The 20,704-nt window shown below is 55.3% G+C and overlaps 1 protein-coding gene across 1 annotated transcript in view; it reads left to right on the top strand.

The window, feature by feature from the left end:
• The first annotated feature begins 560 nt into the window (after positions 1-560).
• The window catches only part of NRG2 (neuregulin 2), a 174,653-nt gene continuing 154,509 nt past the window's right edge, over positions 561-20,704 (top strand). The window contains exon 1 of the mRNA XM_059825416.1: positions 561-990. Coding sequence (XP_059681399.1) covers positions 561-990 — 430 coding nt within the window. The remainder of the gene's footprint in view (positions 991-20,704) is intronic.

Raw genomic sequence — 20,704 nt, 5'->3', positions numbered from 1 at the left:
TGCGCAGGGAATCTCAGGCACAAATCTCCCAGCTCCAAAAAAACATCAGCCAAAGAGGAAGCCCCTGGCTCCCGGGCCCTGCACATCGCGGAAGCCCCATGCCACCTGCGGCCGCCCCCAAATGAGCGCACCTTTGGTGGCACCTTGGGCGGCGGGGTGTCTGTGAACGCTTGGGGGCTTGGCGAGGGGCTGGCTCCACGGCTGAGCTGGAGGCAACGCGGTCTGGCTCCATCCCCGGGGACCCCCAGGCCCTGCAGGAGCGGGAGACAGGGATGCAGGGATCCCCCCTGCTGCAGCGGGCATCCCCGGCGGGGTGGGGGGGGGGGGGAGTCCCCGGGCAGGGAACCACCTTTCTGGGGGGGCGGCTGGGGGTCGGCACGCCGGGGGAAGGGGCGGCTGTCAGAGCATCCCACCTCCCTCGCTCGGAGGAGGATCAGCGCGGCTCCGCGTCGCGCCGCGCCGCGCCGCGCCGCGCCGCTCCGCCCCGCCGCGCCCGCCGCGCCGCAGCCCCGCAGCCCGGCCGCCGCAGGGCCGGCGGGGAGCGAGCGGTAGCCGGCGGCATGAGGCGCGACCCGGCGCCCGGCTTCTCCATGCTGCTCTTCGGCGTCTCCCTCGCCTGCTACTCGCCCAGCCTCAAGTCGGTGCAGGACCAGGCGTACACGGCGGCGGTGGTGCTGGAGGGCAAGGTGCAGTCCGTGGGCCCCCCCGCCGGCGGCGGCAATGACAGCCGAGGAGCCGCCGGTCCCGCCGGGGGGGTCCTGGTCAAGGTGCTGGACCTGTGGCCCCTCAACAGCGGCGGGTTGCAGCGGGAGCAGCTCATCAGCGTGGGCTCCAAGGCGCCCTGCTTTAAAGTGAAGCGCAACCACCGCTACATCTTCTTCCTGGAGCCCACCGAGGAGCCGCTCGTCTTCCGCACCGCCTTCGCCCCGCTCGACACCAGCGGCAAGAACCTCAAGCGGGACGTGGCGCGGATCCTCTGCGCCGACTGCGGTACGGGCCGCGCCGCGGAGCCGGGGGGCAGCGGCCGGGGGGGCGCCGGCGGAGGCGGCGGGGGGCGGTGATGGAGCGGGGCCCAGAGCGCTGCCCCGCGGCCCGGGCAGCCGCGGGGGCGGCAGGTGCGCACCCCCGGGGCCGGGGGGAGCGCGGCCATGGCCCCCCGGCCGGCACCGGGAGCGGGGCCTGGCAGCGGGGCGGGGGGGGCGATGCGCTCCGCCGGGCCCGGCCGCCGCAGCCGCGCTTTCCCCCGGCGCCGGGGTCCCCGCTGGCCCGGCTCAAGGGCCCGGCCTGCCCCGGTCCCCCGGCGCCCTGCCCTTAGCGCAGCCCCGAGCCCCGGTGCGGGGCGGGCGGGGAAGGGCCCGCAGCCCGGCTGCCGGTGCGCCCGGGGCCGCCGGCTTTCCGGGGGCAGCGCGCCCCAGCCCTCGGTCTCAGCGCTTTTCCAGTGCCCCCCGCCTGGGCTGCCGCGTCCCTCGGTTCGCCTTGGGGAGGGCAGGCAGCCCCCGGCTGGGAGAACCGCTACCGGCATGCGGCGGTGGCTCCGTTAACTCTCTGCGCACTGGGGCTGCCTGATGCGTTGCTCTCCCCGGGCGCGTTTACTGGCGCGGAGAGGGGCTTTTTCCGGGGGGGGTTGCGGGGCCTGGGGCAGATGCTGGCTCTCCAGGTGTGCCCTAAGTGCTGGGAAGTTTTGCCTCCTTCAAAATAACGGCCTCACGTTGTGAAGTTGGTTTTCTTTTGTTCGTTCAGCACGTTTAGATGTCTCCTGTCGGTGCGCTCGCGCTGTTCTCCGTGCATGCTGTGTGCTGATCCTCCACCACCTTTGTAAACGCCGTTATGAAATGACTCCAACAGGGAAGCGCCTGCCGGAGCGTTACTCCTTTTGCGCCTGGATTTTCCTTGCTGTCCTCCGGCAGGGCGAATACCTGCGATGGGCTGGGCGGTGGGGGACTGGGCAAAGACAATGACTGCATTTTCCCAGGGTTAGGATCTGAGCCTACAAAAATGCGAGGCTGGCCCTTCATCCAGCTCGAATGCTCAGATACTGTGTCACAAAATCTGGAGAAGGCCGGCGTTAACCCGGAGAGCTCCGAGCACCTTGCCGTGCCATCAGAAATGGATTTGAATCTCTCCTGTTTGGTGGGTTACGAGGATGTGCAGGGCGTTATCTCCAGGGAATCCAGGTTCCCCACTCAATGACAGCACGCTGTGCTTCCTCAGCAGGTTAATTGGCCTTTTGCCTCATTAAAAGCAAGGTGCCTGGTCAAGTTATACTCAGCTCTGTAATGAACATGCGTGTGCTGCTTTGTTGTTGTTGTTGTGTTATTAACTCGGTATTTCTGGGGCAAATCCTTTGCCATTCAGGACTGCTGACCCCAGATTTTCAAAGCCAGACCTGTCTCTTTTTTTAGTTATCCAAAAGATAAATTTAGAAGATTGCATTTCCTGGGAGAGAGGTGGAACCTTGCATATCATAATATGTTGTTGAGGAAAATGGGCTAGGACTGCATACGAGAGATCTAATTTGGGAGACACTAATTTCATGTGCATCTGTATGTGGGCCATCGTGGACATAGAGGATTTAGGGAAATAGCTGTGGCAGAGTTAAACGGAAGGTAAATGGGGGAATTTCTTGGGACTGTGGTCTCGTCACCAGGTGAAAGCACAGCAAAAGGTACGTGGCTTTTATTTTTTTTTTAAAAGCAAGAAGGATTTGAAACTTGCGCATCTCTGAGCAGCAGGGTATGACTTTAAGAGGAACGGAGGTTGCTCCGTTGCTTCCTGGATCAGGCCCAAAGTGTTAACATGTAGGCTGATGTAACAACAAGTTAAGGGATATCATTCTGCCCGTGACACCTTCTTGGAGCTGATGCTTTTGTTTCTGTATTTTTGATGGTCTGAATAGACTCCCTGGCTAAGGGACTCTGCAGGTTGTCAGGAGCGTTGTCTCAGCAGAGCTCTACGGCAGATTGCAAAAGAAAAATAAAAGCTGGTGGTTGGGAACTGTCATAATCGTGGTTTGGTTCAGTGATAAAGATTAAATGGGAGCCTCAGCCGGCTGAACTTGTGGTTCCCCAAGCACTTCGTGCTCTCGGTTCGGCTGGGAGGTTACTTCTGAAGGTGACATTCCTGGCAGGATCTTCTGATTGGTAGCACCCGAGCTGCTGGAAAGGTGCGTGGACTGGGAAACCAGGCCATGATCTGCCTTCTTGCTCCTTGGTTTCTGCTGAGAGGGGAGATCCAGAGGGGTGCAGGGCTATTTCCCGTTCTTGCTGCAGACGGGGGCTGTGGACAACTCCAGAGTTGGCAGGGGATGAAGCGTCCAGGCACAATGTGCGCTCTGACGGACAGCCAGGCTGCAGATTTGCGAGGGATATTATGGAGCCGGGGGACAGATGCTGGGGCTACTTCTGAGTGAGTGGAGGTGGACCTCGTGGCTCTGATCGCTCCAATCCCCCCCATTCCCAAAGATGGAGGCCTCGCAGGACCATCTTCTCCCTGCTCTGGCTCTGTGCCTGGGCCTCTTTTCTAGTGATTCATCTTCTCCTCACAGGCTAAGATGCTGTGTGTCCTCTGCTCTTGCTGCTTGCCGAGGTCCAGGATGTGTTTCAGGATTAGGCCTGTGGTCGGAGCATCTGTGTCTCTCTCCAATGAACAGCCTCTGCTGTTTGCACGGCTCGCTTGGAGGAGAGAAGGTGGGTGGCGAGGCTCTGCACGGGACCCAGACCCTCGCCAGGCAGAGCCAGGAAGGCTGGAGGAGAGGGAAGGGTAGCATGGGGTGTGGGAGGCAGAACAGGAAAAGCAGTCCGTGCAGCTGGCATGTGTGCGGGGTCTCACCTGGACTGCGTCGTGTCCGCCCCTCGTGCTGAGATCCAGGGAGGGGGATTCTCGCTTTGGCCATCCCACTGCTGGGCAGGCTCTGGAGACTGGAACTTCCCTACCTGCAATCCCCAGAGGTTTGCAGCCTCTGCATCTCTGCCCAGCCGTGGGTTTACGTCCCCCTGGCACACAGGGAGCAGCTGGTCCCTGGGCCCAGAATCCTGTGGGTCTCGCCACCCACTTGCCCATCTTAAAACCTCTTCTGCACTGGGAGTATTATTGGTTTTTTCCTACTGTTATATAATGATTCCTGTTATTGCTTCTCCTCCTGTCTCTTTTCTTTACATCTTTTAGCTCCTTAATTTTGGATGGTCTCTTATCTCCTTTGTGCCTACATGCACAGATCAAGGAGGAAGAAATAGGTGCAAGACATGGCGCTGGCTCTCACTGGTGGGGTGGCTGTGTGGCGTGGCATCCCTACTGGGACCAGTCCTAATTTAAGTCCAGAAAGAGGGTTGTGGTCCTGACCCTCCTGGTCTTTAAAGGGTCGCTCGTGTCATCATCTGCTCTCCCCTCTATATGAGTCTATGCTTCCTGTGCAACAGATATATTTGCAGATATTTTGTATACAGGAGGGGCTCTCGCTGGTGGGGATTTAACCTGTCTGGGCTCTGATTTCTGCTTTCACAGGGGAACAAATGCCCTCCTGCCTCCATATGCAGGAAGTTGCAAAGTAGCTTTAATTAGATCTTGTACATCTCCTGGAGCACCTCACCAAAAATGCTGCAGAGTTCCAGGACGAAGTCCACGACTTGCCTGTGGGATTAGCTAGCTTAGTCTGGGCAAGTAATCTGCTGGTGGCAGATCCCTGGGAGGATTTGCAGCAGGTACTTCTTGTGAGATGAGGTCTTTTTTTTTTTCCCAGTCAGAAGGTGCCTTGGTCTCTCTGGGAATTGGGAACAGATGGGGCTGTGGCATTGGACTCGGTGGCTACACGATGCTGGGAGCTGTTTATCTGTTGATTCTGGGAGCCAGGTTGGTTACAGCTGGCCTGCGAGGAGAGGAGGGAGGCCTGATTTTGAAGTGCCCGCGGGAAAATACAGCCTTCTGGATTACAGTGTAGGTGTTGCTGCCTGAAATAGCACTGGCAACTTTGGACCAGCAGCTCATGCAAAAATATCCCTCTCCACTATCCTGCAAATCATCGGGCTTGCTCCAAGCCAGGCAGGCACAGGGGAAGTGTGCGTGTGGGCTCCAGCCACCAATGCTGGTGCTCTCCCTTCATCCCGGGACAGCTGTGGAGCAGGGAGCGGCAAAGCTGGATTTTCTCACATGCCATCCTGCTAATTAGAGCTGTCTGAAACTATTTCTCACCACCTTCAGAAAATCACACTTCTTTAGGTTCGCAGAAGAGTGAAAACTTGCTTCTTTCTTGCCTTGTTTCTGCAGATGGGGAACGGTCACTTTGCTGCAGAAAGCTTTTACCCCTTGCAGGGGCGGCACATTTTTGGGTGCTCTCTGCTCCTGGTTAGCTGGCGCACAGGATTTGGCCTGGGAGTGGACCAGGGGCAGCTGTGTCCCTGTGGCCAGGTCAGCTCCTTGTCTCCCAGCTGAGCCAGCTGTGACAGGGAACTGGCAACTGAAACTTTGTTCAGCTGGTGCTGCAGGTCCAAGTGACTTTAGCTGCACCTGAAACAATGGAGGTTGTCCACTCCCAGGCACGTGCCGTGCGTGGAGCAAAGCCTGGCTAATTTCTCAGTCCCCCTTTCAGAAACATTTGACTAAATAAAGCATCTCCCTAAGGATCTCTATGAGTAAGAGGAGACTAAAAAGGCTCCTGTGTGATCCCAGCAGTGCTGGTTTCTGTATCTAGGCCCTCTCCATGCACAGCCCCTGGACACCAGCTGCTGCTCGGTGGCTTTCTTTGTGCTCTGCTAGCTAATAACCCTTAGATATGGGCCCTGAAGCATAATGTCCTTTCTAAATCACAGGCAACACCTTGACTTGGGTTTAGATCTGGATCAGAAACTGGTGCATCCTTGGGAGCACAGAGGCAATAAATTCTATCATCAGGCAAAAAGGGAGCCATGTTCTGCTGCAGCTGAGCTCCCCACTTGATTTGGGCTGTGTAAGGCAAAATGCACCATGGTCACCAGGGTCTTGAGCCTTAAAGCATTTGGTACACCCCTAAATCTACTGTGAAGTCCCTCAAGGGATCAGTTTTGGTACCGTACCCGTGGGGTGAGGGTGCCTCTCCCAGCAGGATCAGACAGGGTTGCCGGTTCCTGTGAGCAGCGTGACATGGCTCCTATGAGGAGAAGCTACTGCTTTGCCAGGTTTAGGGCATTGGATTCTGGTGCTGGCGTGTGCCTCATCTCCGTTTCCCCTCCTGAGTCATTGCGTGACGCTGCTGAGTGTAGAGGAGAGCCGTGCTGCCCTGGAACAGCGTGTAGGCTTCCCCCAGCGAGCTGTGCCGGCCTTTGGCAGGCAAAGGTGCGGACGCAGTGAGAAGGGTGGTGAGTGGCGTGCTTGGCCAGAAGGAGCTACAGGAGATCGATCCGTGGTAGGCAGCAGGTTTGCAAGGCTGTGAGCCTGTGGGCGACTCTGGTCGTCTGAGAAATTCTCACTGCAGAGGAGCCTGAGCGATAAAGTGCTGGGAAGTGCTAAAGTGCCTCCACTGAGCTGGGAGGTGCTGGGGCTGTCTGGCAGCTTCTGTCAGTTCTCCTGTGCCCGCTCGGTGCTGAATGTGGCAGCATGGTCAGTGCTGGTCGCGCTGGTGGGGAGCTGGGCTGGGTGTAGCAAAGGTGTCAGTAAATCCTGCCTCTCTCTGCTCTCCCCACTGATCAGAGGAGGCTGCCAGGATGAGAACACGCACCCTCCCAAACACTGGACCACTCTTTCATGTCCAAATGGTGCCGTTGGAACAACCAAGGCTCTGCCCTGCTCCCTGGGGAGGTGTTCTCTGCGCTGTGCGGTGCTCTGTCCGGTGCAGATGGCAGAGGACGCCTGTCCTCAGTGGGAGCTTGGGCGGACGTGTGCGGTAAGGGGAGGCTCTGGAGGAAGCTCATCTCCCTGGTGACATTGGCAGCCAGGCATCTGCTCGCCTATGGAATTGGGTGTGCAGCAGCCAAACCCCTAAAGGGTGCCAGCACCTCTCAGCACTTGCCTTCTCAGGTCTGGGGGGAGGTGGAGAGGTCTGCCAACTGCCACAAATTTTGGGGGCAGACTATTGAGTCTGCAAGGGTAGACTAAAGATCAAAAGGGAGATGAATCACTGTGCTGCTCTTTCTCTGCCGAATGACCATGCTCCCAGTGCTTGGCTGCTGCAGCTTGATGCTGGGCTGTGTGCTGCAAAGCTTGACCAGAATGGTCAGTGAAAACTGCTTTCATTTAATCCCCACAGTCCAGCTCCGTCCTCAATAAGAGGGTGACTGGTCTGGAGGCAGAAAACATGAGGTTCCCCAGAACATGGAGTACTAGAGGGGAGCAGGTGATTTGCAGCTTGAATGAAAATAATTTTTATAACGCCAGGCAGGGAAACCTGGGATGTGGTCGGGTAGGGGGAGGATCACCTCTGTGCTCAGAGGATCTGGGGAGAAGTTTTGTATGGAAGTCACAGCAGACAGCACTGAAGCTGTTCAGGGGAGGGGGAGAGTTCATATTAGGGAAGAAAAAGGAAATGAGTAAGTAAGAAGTTCGGTGGGTCGGAGGGGGACAGGAGATGCTGCCTTGGAGACCGAGGGCACTAGTGTTGAACTGGGCAGGAGTTTCTTGTCTCTGTGCATATTAGGGTCAGCCAGCTCTTGCTGAGTTTGTAGCCATGTCTTGGCATTGCTGGCTGATTGCCTGTGTCAAGGAATCCCCTCTGGTCTTCTTGTCTTTCCTGTCTCAGGGTCTTACCCCAAGCAATCACTCCCTTAAGGTATCTCTGCAGTCCAAACCATGACAAAAGGGTGACCTCCCAGAAGTGCTCCCCAGTATGAATCAAGGGTTGGAATTGGGCTGGGCCCTCATGGTGGTGGCGTGGGCTGAGCATGGCCCCAACTGTTGTGGCACCTTGAGGATGGAGCTGGGTGGTCTGATGGGAAGAAGTTGTGTGCAGAAAAGATGCCAGAAGACGGCAACAGTCCTGACAAGGCTGTGGGTACTGCAAACCAGAGATATCTGCCCCTCTGCAAGGAGTTATCCCCTTGTCCCTGGGAGCCTGGTATGGAGCTGAGTGAAAGCTATTGCCAGAGCGTTTTGACAGTAGGTTGGGCAGACACCTATCAGTAATGACCCTGGTATGGGTGACCTCCTTGCAGGCAGGCAAGGTAGAGGAGACTAGGGACTATATAGGTCCTCAGGTCCGTTCCCACTCTGTGATCTGATGTTGTAGCCCAGGGACAAGGTGCTTCTGCTCACAGCATCTCTCCCTGGCCAGGGCAGTCCTTTAAGGTCTCTTGGCTGGGGTTGGTGGCCGCAGTGGTTCTCACTGGTCCCCCCACCTGTCCCATGCCCTGTTGTCTGCAGCAGGACAGTGCCATCCTTTCCTGTATTCCTGTCACTTACTGTTTGCTGGCCCATGGAGGGCAACTGAGTTTGTACTTGCAGGCTGGAGTGTGTGTCCTGGTTTTGCAGGAATGCCTCATAGTTGGCGGCCTTCTGGAGGAGAGCTGGCTGCTGCTGTCTCTGGGCACAGCATCTCTCTGGGATGGGACACACGTGCTCCATGAGTGGGGATGTGTCATGCTCATGACAGAGCACCCAGCTCCCACCCTGCTGACCCCCACTCTCACCCTATCCTGGTGTGAGGGGACTGTCCTTTGCCCTCTTGATGAAGGTGAGGACTCCGGGAAAGCCTTCCCAATGGGTTCAGGTGCTGGCAATGAGCCTGTGGGATCTACAGGTAGGAGGAGGGCCCCAGGGCTGATGGAGAGCAGATCTTGGATGTGATGGTTTTCTAGGGCAGGTCTGGATGGGCAGTGCTGTGCCTGATGGCTTGTGGAAACACTGAGGAGGATGGGAAGGCTTTGCAGAGCCTGTGGAAGGACATGCTGTACTACTTAGTGGGAGAACCAGTCAGGTCCTGCCAATTTGGGGTCGGAAGGCAGGTATTTGCATTCATTATAATCAATCACTGCTCATCCACTTTTCATAATGGCTCGGTAATGATGAAATGCTGTTCAGGATTCTCTCGGTGGTCTCGGGGCAGGCAGATGGCTTGGCAGGAGGGTGGGGACTGGAATTAGCTCTGCTTTCTGGGCAGTCTCAAAGTTGGCAGCAATGCACCAGCCCTGGCTGCTGCACTCACCAGAGCCTGTCCCCATCAGATCCTAGCTGCCTGCTGCTGCACTGTCCGCTTTACCTGTTTGAGGTAGGCTGCACTTGGGTCAAGCCAAGGTGAGGTCAGGGTCAGGCACGGCCTCTACTGTCAGCCTCTACCAATGTAATGTGACCTTTCCCAGCATGCAGAGGAGTGTGGGTGTGTGGAGGACAATTAGCAACACATTCATTAGCCCTGGGAGTATGACAGGGAGTATGAGTGGGCTGTCAGGATGCCTTGCTTGGGGGCTGGATCTCTCCCATGGGTCCATGGCACAGTAGTAACAGCAATGATGGGAATGGGTGCCTCTGGCCCTTGTCTGGACCCGCTGCTCTGGGTGTTCCCTCCTTCCCACCTCCACCCATCTGGTCTTCCTCAGCTGCCCTTCTGCGTGGCTTGGTGCAGAGGAGAGGAGGAGTGGGGTCTTGAGCAGCTGAGTCTCCCCTAGGCTGCTTTCAGCTGCAAGCCATGGTGGCAGTGGCTGCTGGGAGTCCATCTGAAGTCATCAGCATCCCTGGGACGATCCCCTGCCATGCAAGATCTTAGCCGCCTTCTCCCTGTATCCCTGTTGGGAGAAGGAGCTGTCTTCCCATCCTGGCTGCCAGGTTGTCTTTTGTGCTGCTGGCCCTGAGCTCCATGGGGAGCTGCCTGGTGAGACTGGCGTGACCCAGGAAACATCAGGGCCTCTTCTCATGGGGCTGTGGGACACTTGCTGCCTGCTCAGGCAGCTGCACATCTACGTCTTGTGGTGGAATGAAATGGAGATTCCTGTCCTGGGGGGACCTGGCATGGCAGGGTGCTACCTGCTGGCTTTGAGGAGTCCTGGGGACCCTTTCTTATAGCGCTGGAGAGCCTGGTTCCACCGACACATCCCCAAATCCACAGAGCTGAGACAGTAAGAAGGGGTCACCCAAGAAAGGTCCTTTTTCACACAGTGCCTCGCTGCAGGGTGCTGCTGGGGCCACAGGGAAGAAGGATCACCCAGGCTCCCAGAGGCCGTGCCTGTGCATGGGGCCAACCACAGCATGGTTGGGGTGCAGCTGCTGATTCTGCATTTCCCCAAATGCCTCGTTGCCAGAAGGGGTGGGCTACAGTGGGGAGAGGCACAGTACAGGGCTGAGGCATTGCTGTGGTTTTAGCCCCAGGAGGGGTGTGCTCTGTAGGGAGGCAGTGACACATTTCTCCATTTATTGATCAGCAGTTCCTCCATGGAGCCTGATCTCCATCACCTGGACCATGCTCCAGAGAAGGTTTGTGGAGTATCTAGCCCATTTCTAGCGTACGGATATTCTGTGCATAGGGTGCAGCACAGAAAGCCAGCTGTATGGGTTCGTCTCAGCCCTGTGTCTGTGCAGTTGTGCTGGATGCACGCACTGCAGAGAGGTGTGTTTGTGTGGCTTCATGCTCTGGAGGGAACTGATGCAGGCAAGGGGGTTGTGCTTGGAGATTTGGTTCAGTTCCCATCTGTGCCACTGATCATAGGAAAGCTGCTTAGCATCCCCACATCGTGATTCCCTGCCTGGCAATCAGGAAGGATTCTGCTTTGCACGCTCTGCTAGGGAGCAGGCAAAAACTGGTAGTGTGCTGGGTTCATATCAGTGTATCAGTGCTGGTAATCAGTAGAAATGGTAATGAAACCCTGCCCTCCCTCCAGTTCCTTTCACTGATGGCCTCAGAGCAGTCCATCCCCCTGGGTGCAGGGCATCTCTGCTGCCAGCTGGTCCTCCCTCTGGAGGCGGCAGACCCTGCTAAAACGGAGGCAGACCCTGCAGTAGAACTAGATGCAGCTGAGAGGATCTGAGTGGGTGTTTGGCTGTGGAGGAGCCCTGACTTGTTCCCGGAACGTGTCTGCAAGGGACCTGCCTGGTACCGGCCAGCAGCCTGTTGACTCTCCTTGGATGGCCATCTAGCTCTGAACATTTCCCAGCCAAGCTCAGCTCACAGCAAAGGTGTTAGATCCACAAAGACATAAACTCGCGGTCCCCGAATCCGCCTGTGATCTGCAGCAGCACGCTCCTGTCTGCGTGGGGGAGCTGTGACGTGTGAAGAGACGGTTTCTGCCAGTCCATTGCGTGGTGACATGCAGGCTTCTGGCATCCAGGCTGTCTTTCTGGTGCTCAGAACTAGCTGGGAGTGCTGGCGGCAAGCATGGATCCCTGAGGGCACTTGATGCTGCATGATAGTGTGGAGAGAGGATTCCCCAAGCTGTTAAAGGGCTGAGCAGCTTTGTGGTGCACACTGTGATGGAAAGATGCTCGGGTGAGGCAGGCTGAGTGGCTGGTCTGCTGATGCTTGCAAACTTCTGCAAATCTGTAGCTGCTGCATGAAGCTGAGAGATTAGGGTTGTGTTTTGTGGCTTGAAATGACCCTGAGAGTTGCCATCAGGGCCCATTCCCCAGCCCTCTGGGATGCTATGTGTCAGTAAATGTTACTGGGAGGTGATCCAAACCCAGACAGGCAGGGTTTTGTGTGCATGTTTACTTCTGCAGACTCTTCCTGGTGAGAGGAAAGACAATTGCACTCTCTGCCTGTGCTGAGACAGCTAATCCAGGAGCCCTCCTGCCTCAGGTCACAGACGGTTTCAGGCCTCTCCTTCCTTCCCAAGCACTGCAGGCTGAATCGCCTTCTGCTCCCTGTCATCAGAGCAAAAGCATAGAGACCAGATCTGTCACACCAGGACAGCGCAGATGCAAGGAAGTGGAGGAAATCCTGCCCACTGTGTTGATACACCTGTAGAAAAAACAGCTGAATTTGCCAAGAAAGCACATGCCATCACTGTAATCAGACTGGTAACTGTGAATAAAACAACGGCTATTGCAGGAAGGAGGCTCTGGAGAGTTCTTTGAGCAAGGAGAGAAAATACCTTTCCGTGGTGAACTTTGAAACTGGCTGATGGCTGATGAGACCAGCAAACACCATATTTAGATGTTAAATCCAGGAGAGGAGCTGGTAACTTCCAAATAATAAATACATGATGAGGGTTCTGGCTTCAGAAGGGCAGATAGGCACACTGGAAGGTACCATTAGGAAACTGACCTTTTCAAACCTTCTTGCCGGGAGAGTAGCTATGGTTTTCCTGCAGCGGCTGGTGCCATGGCAGCCCTGGGCAGCTGCAGGACCGCAGCTGCCTGTTGCCCCTGTTGCGTTTTAGCTGGCTGCAGGGGATGTGAGCATGCTGGTGCTGAGCTCTGGGCTGCCTTCGCCAGCAGGAGCTCCTGGGGCTGGAGGTGGCTCCTCAGGTCACCGTGCTGGGCAGCTCTGCAGCTTGAAAGGTCTTGTTCTGTCCTTTGCTTTTGATGATCTGGACGAGGGGATCGAGTGCACCTTCAGCAAGTTTGCAGACAACACCAAGTTGGGCGGGAGTGTTGATCTGCTTGAGGGTAGGAAGGCTCTGCAGAGGGATCTGGACAGGCTGGATCGATGGGCCGAGGCCAATTGTATGAGGTTCAACAAGGCCAAGTCCCGAGTCCCGCACTTGGGTCAGAACATCCCCATACAACGCTACAGGCTTGGGGACGAGTGGCTGGAGAGCTGCCCAGCAGAAAAGGACCTGTGGGTGTTGACTGACAGCCAGCTGATGGTCCAGGTGGCCGAGAAGGCCAATGGCATCCTGGTCTGTATCAGAAAGAGTGTGGCCAGCAGGAGTAGGGAGGTGATCGTGCCCCTGTACTCGGCGCTGGTGAGGCCGCACCTCGAATGCTGTGTTCAGTTTTGGGCCCCTCACTACAAGAAGGACATTGAGGTGCTGGAGCGTGTCCAGAGAAGGGCAACAAAGCTAGTGAAGTGTCTGGAGCACAAGTCTTATGAGGAGCTGTTGAGAGAGCTGGAGTTGTTTAGCCTGGAAAAGAGGAGGCTGAGGGGACACCTTATCGCTCTACAACTACCTGAAAGGGGGTTGCAGAGAGGTGGGTGCTGGTCTCTTCTCCCAAGTGACAAGTGACAGGACAAGAGGAAATGGCCTCAAATTATACCAGGGGAGGTTTAGATTGGATATTAAGTAAATTTTCTTCACTGAAGTGGTTCTCAAGCATTGAAACAGGCTGCCCAGGGAGGTGGTGGAGTCACCATCCCTGGAGGTATTTAAAAGCCATGTGGATGAGGCACTTAGGGACATGGTTTAGTGGTGGACTTAGCAGTGTTAGGTTAACGGTTGGATTTGATGATCTTAAAGGTCTTTTCCAACCTAAATGATTCTATGATTCTATGATGCATGGGGAGACGTGTGGCTGTCCATGCTCTGGTGCAGGTCAGGCTCAGAGAGAGGTCATTTAGTCCCTGTCCCTGCACAGATCCCCGCAGAGCTCATGTCTGGGATGAGGGATGCTGAGGCTTTGTGGATAGGGCTGATCTCCATCTGGGATGTTTCCTTATGTTGCACAAGATTTACTGAAAGCATCATGTGAACCTGCTGGGAGGGAACGCCTCACAGTTTCCTTTCCCATCATCTCTTTTGCAATTCAGTGCCCTTTCCCATCACTCTGCCTTCAGGGAAGTTCCCACTCCTTGCATTTGCCTGGTGGTCAGGCTGTGTCCCAGAGTCAGGAGAGCAGCTCTAGCCCTTTCCTTCTCTTGGTAGGCAATAAAGTTCTCGGCACTTCACCTCCTGGGCCTGTGGGGTGCCAGGTTAAATCTGACGTGAGGCACAGCACACATGAGCTCTGCCAAGCCTCTGATTCTGTCCCAAAGAGGCTACAGAGTCCAAGCTGTCTCACTTGAGTATTTATTAAGCGGGATAGTCCAGGGGCCTTTCCAGAGATCCCAGCAGTGCAGTCAAAGCTGGTAGAAGAGCTGCTGTCTCTGTCTCCTTTGGGCTGAGGGTGTGAGGGGCAGGGTCAGCAATGCCCCATCAGGCAGAGGCTCCTGCTAGCTCTGCTGCCTGCTGTTGTCAGAGGTGAAACCTTATGCCACAGCACAGGTTCCCAGACACTGCACACCGGCAGCCAGGGTTGAGGAGGGGAGAGTGGTCATGATGATGGGCAATGCTTGTGTGCGACGACCATGCACTGGGCTCCTCCTATTAAAAACTAAGGTCAGCAACCTGCCAGGCAAATGACGTTCCCAGGAGAGTTATCAGATCAGTAGGAAGGGGTGAGTGTGGAGCCTGTGGCAAACATGTCCATGTCCCTGGGACAGAAACCTGCCCAGCAGTGGGGCTTGGAGATCTTTGCTGTAACAGACACACACCTTCCAGCAAGTGAGGCTAGTAATAGGATTTTATGTGGAGCAGTTTTATGCTGGGCTAAACTCATCTTTTGTTGGAGGGAGGGGAATGGCATACATGGGGTAATCCTCTGGCTGCAGCATCTGAGAGAAACCCCCCTCCTTGAAGTCTTACTTTCATGGCCAGTGTTCTTCAAAATAATGTTTTTTTCTCCTTTTCTGTGTAAGGAATGACATGGGAAACCCTTCTGCAAGGAAATAAATTCTGCCCGTCACAGTGGCTTTCACTTGGCAGTGTTGAATTTCTTTCCATGCTGCTGTTGTCTTTCTCTTTTCCCCCTTCTCCTCTCCTCCCTCCCACACGCACGCTTCTCTATCGTACATCCTCAGCTTTCAGAGTGATAATTGCAGTTGAGCTAAGAAAACCCTAACATGTTTTTACCGATGGCTTTGGTTCCTTTTTCTGCAGTGTCCTCTGAGGCTGCACCCTGTTTGAAAACTCAAAGGTATTTCAATGACCTTTTTTTTCCATTTAGACCTATTTTTTGAGGAAATTTCCTGGAAATTTAGTATTTGGATGAGAAGTGGGAATATGAAGTAGTCTGGTGCTACTAAATATGCAGGAAATGCAGGTCAGACCTGCCTGCTGGGAAAGAATCTCAGCATCCCTTCTAGGTCTCTCTTTTGCAGGAGTGTGCTAGTGAGACATAGGCATTTTTGTAGGAAGTTGGGTGATTTTTGAGGTGAAAAGTCACAAAAGTCTAAGACTGCCTAGAGGAAGGCTATTGTGTCCAACCTGATCACCTTCTATGATGCAATGACTGGCTTGGTAGATGAGGGGAGAGCAGTGGACAGTGTCTACCTGGACTTCAGTAAGGCCTCTGACACTGTCTCCCATAAGATACTCATAGACAAGCTGTTGGTGTGTGGGCTGGATGAGCAGACAGAGTGGTGGGTTGAAAAATGGCTGAATGGCCGAGTCCAGAGGGTGGAGATCAGTGGAACAAAGTCTAGCTGGAGGACAGTAACTAGCAGTGTACCCCAGGGGTCAATACTGGGTCCAGTCCTGTTTAACATCTTAATTTATGATCTGGATGATGGGGCAGGAGGTACCCTCAGCAAGTTTGCAACTGACACCAAGCTGGGAGGAGCGGCTGACATGCTGGAGGGTTGTGCTGCCATCCAGAGGGATCTTGTCAGAATCAAGAAACGGGCTGACGGGAACCTCATGAAGTTCAATGAGGAGAAGTGCAAAGTCCTGCACTTGTGGAGGAACAACCCCAGGCACCAGTATTTGCTGAGGGCTACCCAGCTGGAAATCAGCTTGGCAGAAAAGGCCCTGGGGGTCCTCATGGACACCAAGTTGACCATGAGCCAGCATTGTGTCCTTGAGGCAGAAAAGGCTAACGGTATCCTGGTCTGCCTTTGACAAAGTATTGCCAGCAGGTTGAGGGAGGTGATCCTGCCTCTCTGTTCAGCAGTGGTCAGGCTGCATCTAGAGTGCTGTGTCCAGTGCTGCGCTCCCCAGCACAAGAGATACATGGACAGATTGGAGAGAGTCCAGTGAAGAGCCACAAATATGGTGAAGGGAATAGAGTGTCTCTTATGAGGAAAGGCTGAGAGAGCTGGGACTGTTCAGCCTGGAGAAGAGAAGGCTCAGAGGGACTTTATCAATGTATATAAATACCTGAGGGGAGGCTGCAAAGAGGACCAAGCCAGGCTCTTTTCAGTGGTGACCAGTGACAGGACAAGAGATGATGGGCACAAACTGAAGCATAGGAGGTTCCCTCTGAACACCAGGAAACACTTTTTCACTGTGAGGGTGACTTGAGCACTGGCACAGGTTGCCCCGGGAGGTTGTGGAGTCTCCACCCTTGGTGGTATTCAAAAGCTTTCTGGACATGGTCCTGGGCAACCTGTTTTGGGTGGCCCTGGTTGAGCAGAGGGGTTGGACGAGATGACTTCCAGAGGTCCCCCCAACCTCAACCACTCGGTGATTGTTTGTGGAAGGCCCAGGACCTCTTGCCCATGTGGTTCGCACTTGCCTGTAACTGAAGGCCTACAGACAGCTGGAGACTTGGTGGGTACGTGGGTCCCCCTGGTTTGTCCAGGGGTGTTGGGCTGTGAGTTAGTGTCTGTGTAACAGGGTGCCACTTGGTGGGTACGTGGGTCCCCCTGGTTTGTCCAGGGGTGTTGGGCTGTGAGTTAGTGTCTGTGTAACAGGGTGCCACAGACCCCTGGCCAAGGAGGCAGCTGGGGCCAGCACTCTGGTTGGGTGTCTCCCACCTCCCTCCTGCTGTATTCAGTGGAGGTTTCCCCATAAAAGAGGAGCAATGGAGTCAGGCAGCCTTGTATCTGCCTGCAAAGTGTGGATCTAGAGCTGCCCCTGTGCGCTCACCGTGTTCCTCTGGCCTTTGATGATGTCTCTATGTTCCCCATCCCTTCAGAGTGAGAGCTGTGGAAGGGTTGCATCTCCCTCATGGGACAGAGGTCTCTCCACTGCTGTCAAAATGATGCACAAGGACACATGCATGAGCTCTTGTGCAGCCATGCCGTTGACTCCGTGGGGCTTCCATCACCCAGGCTGCTCTGGACCAGGTCCAGAATATGCTCACAGATTGCTCTCCCTTCTCCCACTCCCTGTAGGTCTCATCCCGTGCCCTGTAAGGCCCTGCCTGTCCTCGCCCAAAGGCCCTATGCACGCTGTTGAAGACTGTCCTCCTGCCATGCCCGACACCCTCCCAGGGGAGCCTCAGCTCACCACTGGCCTAGGAGGGCTGAGGATCAAACTCCCTGGGCTGTGTCTGAAACCTGACAGCACCTGTCCTGGGGAGATACCGCTGTACTCGCAGCCCCCACCCATCCTGCCCAGCCCCCTCTGCCTGCAGCCCCCTGTCTGGTCTTGGCTTGCTTCTCTGAGCCGCTCTTTGTAGCCCACTCCAGACACTCCTAGGATGAACTATGCTTTTGTTTTAAGTCTTTCTCAAGTGAACGTGCAGCAGAGGGGCCAGGTTGCGGAGAGCAGGGCTGGAGGTTGGGAACCACTGGGCGCAGCGTGGCTGGGTGCCGTACCTGGAGAGGTCAGGGCTGCAGCAGCAGTGGGCTGAGCTCTCTTGGACAAGGCAGGAGCTGGGGTAGCATGAGGAGCAGCTCTTTGCCATCTTTGCCAGGCTGGATTGTATTTCACAAACTCTTTGCAAAGGGAGGCCTGGTGCTGTGCTTGTTTGCAAACCTGCCTGTTCCCTGCTTCTCAGATGCCATTGCCTGCCTCCCTGCTCTGCTTACCTGCGCAGATCAGTGATGCCGAAATGAGAAGACTGAGGTGGCAGAGAATGGCTGCTGGGAAGGCTGCTAGGTGGACTTCTTGCCTTTCTGCCTTGCAGCTTGGGGAGCAAGCATCCTGCTTGCGGTGGGACTGTGAGCACAGTGATGCTTGTGCCAGCACACCATGTCCTGGGGCAAGCAGGAGAGTGGAGTCCAGCAGCCTGCCTGGGGCTTCTGGCCCAGCCGATGGCATAAAGCTGCTGTTCAGACCTCTGCAAGCAGCTGCTGAACCAAAGAGGTTTGCGCAGATGAGTTGTACCTGTCCCAGCCCTGCTGACCTCTGCTGCGAGCCTGTGACCTGTTTTCCCAGATGCTCCTTTGGCCCAAGCCATGTGCCACGGGTTGTCTGTGTGCTGCCCCACACCGTGTTGTGGCCAAAGCAGCCCCTTTCCAGCCCAGCATACTGGGTATGCTGCAGAGAGCTACCAGACCAGCAAACCCATGCTGGCCGCTGCCCATCCCACACTTAGCAGCTGATTCTGGCTTGGCAAAGGGTGCAAGATGACTGGTTCGGAGGGGAGTAGGACAGGGAGCAGTGGAAGGGAAGAGGCCATGCCAAGCAGGTGGCTATAGTTGTCTTGGTATGTGAGGGCGGCCCTCCATCTGCCACTGACCCTTCTGTGCCTCGGCTTGTGCAGTGTGGGCTTCCTGGGGCTGCTGGCAGCAGTAGTGCTGTGGCTGCTGCTGTGGCTTTGCATCCCTTGCAGTGCAGATTGGTCAGAGTCCTTGGAGAAGCCTTCAGAGTCACATCAGTGTCACTCTCCTGGTAGCTGAACCAGCTCAGTGCTTGTGGCGGGGGGGGGTGTACTCAAGGGAAAAAATATCCTGGGGACAACCTGGGAAACAGAGAAGCCACCATCAGCTAGAGCTGTACAATGTTGGGTGACCTTTTTTCTCCCTCGAACAGTCTTGCTCAGAGGGAAGTGGAGGACCCTTGATGTTGAGATACAGCACTGAGACACTCAGCAGTGTGCATGCTGTGTGTCAGAAACTGCATGCTGCATGCACAGATGTTCATGGCAGGAAATGAGGCAGCTCTGCCACTACCTGGTCCTAAACCATTTCTAGTTCTACCTAGCTGTTTACCCAGTCGGCAAAGAGGAGGGAACTGTGCCTCCTGCCCATGGATGCACGGATATTTCCCTCCCCTCCCCCTGCAATCAGATGCTTGCAGAGCAAAGCTTGCGGCAAGCCAAGCATCACTTGCACTCCATCAGACGTGGGTGTCTATAAAAAGCCTCTCTGGGGTTGCGATTGGGTGGGTTGGCTGTGCCACGTGGTCTCTCGTAAGGCCTGTGTTGCTGAGCAAGTGGCATTCCACTTATTTTTGGCACTAATAGTCTTTAGTTAATACATAAATTCAGCTTAAATTCTGGATGGAAAATAAATCCCAAGTGGAGGCTCTGCTAATAAGACGACAGACACTTCAGGGAGCCTGGGACGCCTGTCAGTGGAGCGGTCGTGGCTGCTGAGATCTGAGAGCAGCAACATGCACAGGCACAAGGTCCTTAAAAGTTGCCACGAGTTGTCTGACTAAATTACAGAAGCATTAGACAGATGGCCAAGGTGAGCTCTAACTTTAACTGCCAGAGCTGAACTCATTACAGCAAATGCCCCAGTGAGATCCCCAGTCCCATGCTGGCATGGTGAAAAAAGGGAGTTGAAGCATCAGTTTAGGTCTGACCACTGCAAAACACCCTCCTCTCTGACAGTCTGCCAGAAGGCAAGGCTGGTCCGATGTCTTCTGTTCTGCTTCTTTCTTGCTGACCCATTGCTAGTCACCCCAGGATGCTTCCTCACATCCTGGTTCATCCCAGGGAACCTTCACCCCAGATTTGGGGGCTGCATCTGAGTGCCTATGACCTTCCAGCAGCATATGTGCCTGTGAGAGCCTGGCTGGGGAAACTCGGCCATGGTGGCCAAGCCATGGAGAGTGTGAGACCTTGGAGCTCTGACCTTAGGCTTTGCTCCATGGGTTGGTGCTGTGACCCGAAGCAGGGTCTGACTGGGACAGCAGATCCCAGCAGCCTGTCAGAGGGTTTTGTGGCAGCATGCTCCCCAGCGCTGTGCCATGGGGCGCTGGGAGTATAGCAACATGGAAGGTCCCCAAACCTGAATTCACCACGCATACAGTGGCTTTGAGGGTCTAGGCCAGAGCTGACTTATTTCCATGTCCCAGCAGGCAGGTCGCTCAGCAGCAGCACGGTTACCTGGTGGATTGCTCACCCTAGTGCTTTGCAGTGATGTCCACCACACATACACAGGGGTCTGCCTATGGCTCTGGCTCTGGAGCCCAGGAGTGGGACAAACCCCAATGCATGTCCTTCACATGACCATGCTGGAGCCATTTTGTGCCTGTGTGCCAGACTGATAGGCCAAGAGGGTTGTACTCACTCCTGTGTCCAACTGCTTTCTGAGCTCCTCCCCGCTTTTATCCGTCTGCTGTGAGATGAAGTCCAAAATATGCTGGATGCTTTTTGAGAAACACACTATACTTGTGAAGAAGCAGCTTTCTAGGGACCTTTCCAGGGGGGTGCTGCACTGGGAATGAAAGCCACTGGTAGGCTGCCAGCATGTCCCACTCCTGCCCTTCCCTGCCCTGTCCCTTCCATCGGAGCTGGGGGTGCAGGGTCCCATGAAAAGGGAAGGTGTCCTGGTGACCAGGCTACAAACACCTTGGCTAAGGGATGGCTCAGACCCTGCAGGGTCCTCATTGGGTTTTCATGGATTTCAACTCTTCCCAAAGCTGAAAAGGGATTGGAGGTTAACTGGGGTTTAGAAGAACGCCAGTTCATCCCCGTCTCTCCTGCTCTGGCCTGCCTCACCTTGTGCCCAAGGTCAGCCCCTGCACGCTCAACATATTAACCCCTTGTCAGGCAGCAGGCAGAATTTTAAAGTCATTTAGGCCTCAGATTGATCCTTCTGGGGAGGTTCAGGTCTCTCAGTTGCAGTCAGGACCAATGGTACAGCACTGGCCTCATGAAGTGGGAAGAGTCTCAGGTAATTTCTTTCCCCAGGTTCCTTGCTGTGGATTCCCACCAGACCCTGCTTCTTTCCTCTGCACTTTCCATCCAAAAGAGTGACAAGGAAAGGCTCAATTGTTTT

The sequence above is a fragment of the Gavia stellata genome, chromosome 16 (genome assembly GCF_030936135.1).
Source record: "Gavia stellata isolate bGavSte3 chromosome 16, bGavSte3.hap2, whole genome shotgun sequence".
Lineage (NCBI taxonomy): Eukaryota > Metazoa > Chordata > Aves > Gaviiformes > Gaviidae > Gavia > Gavia stellata.
This window is presented reverse-complemented; position numbering and strand designations above follow the sequence as displayed.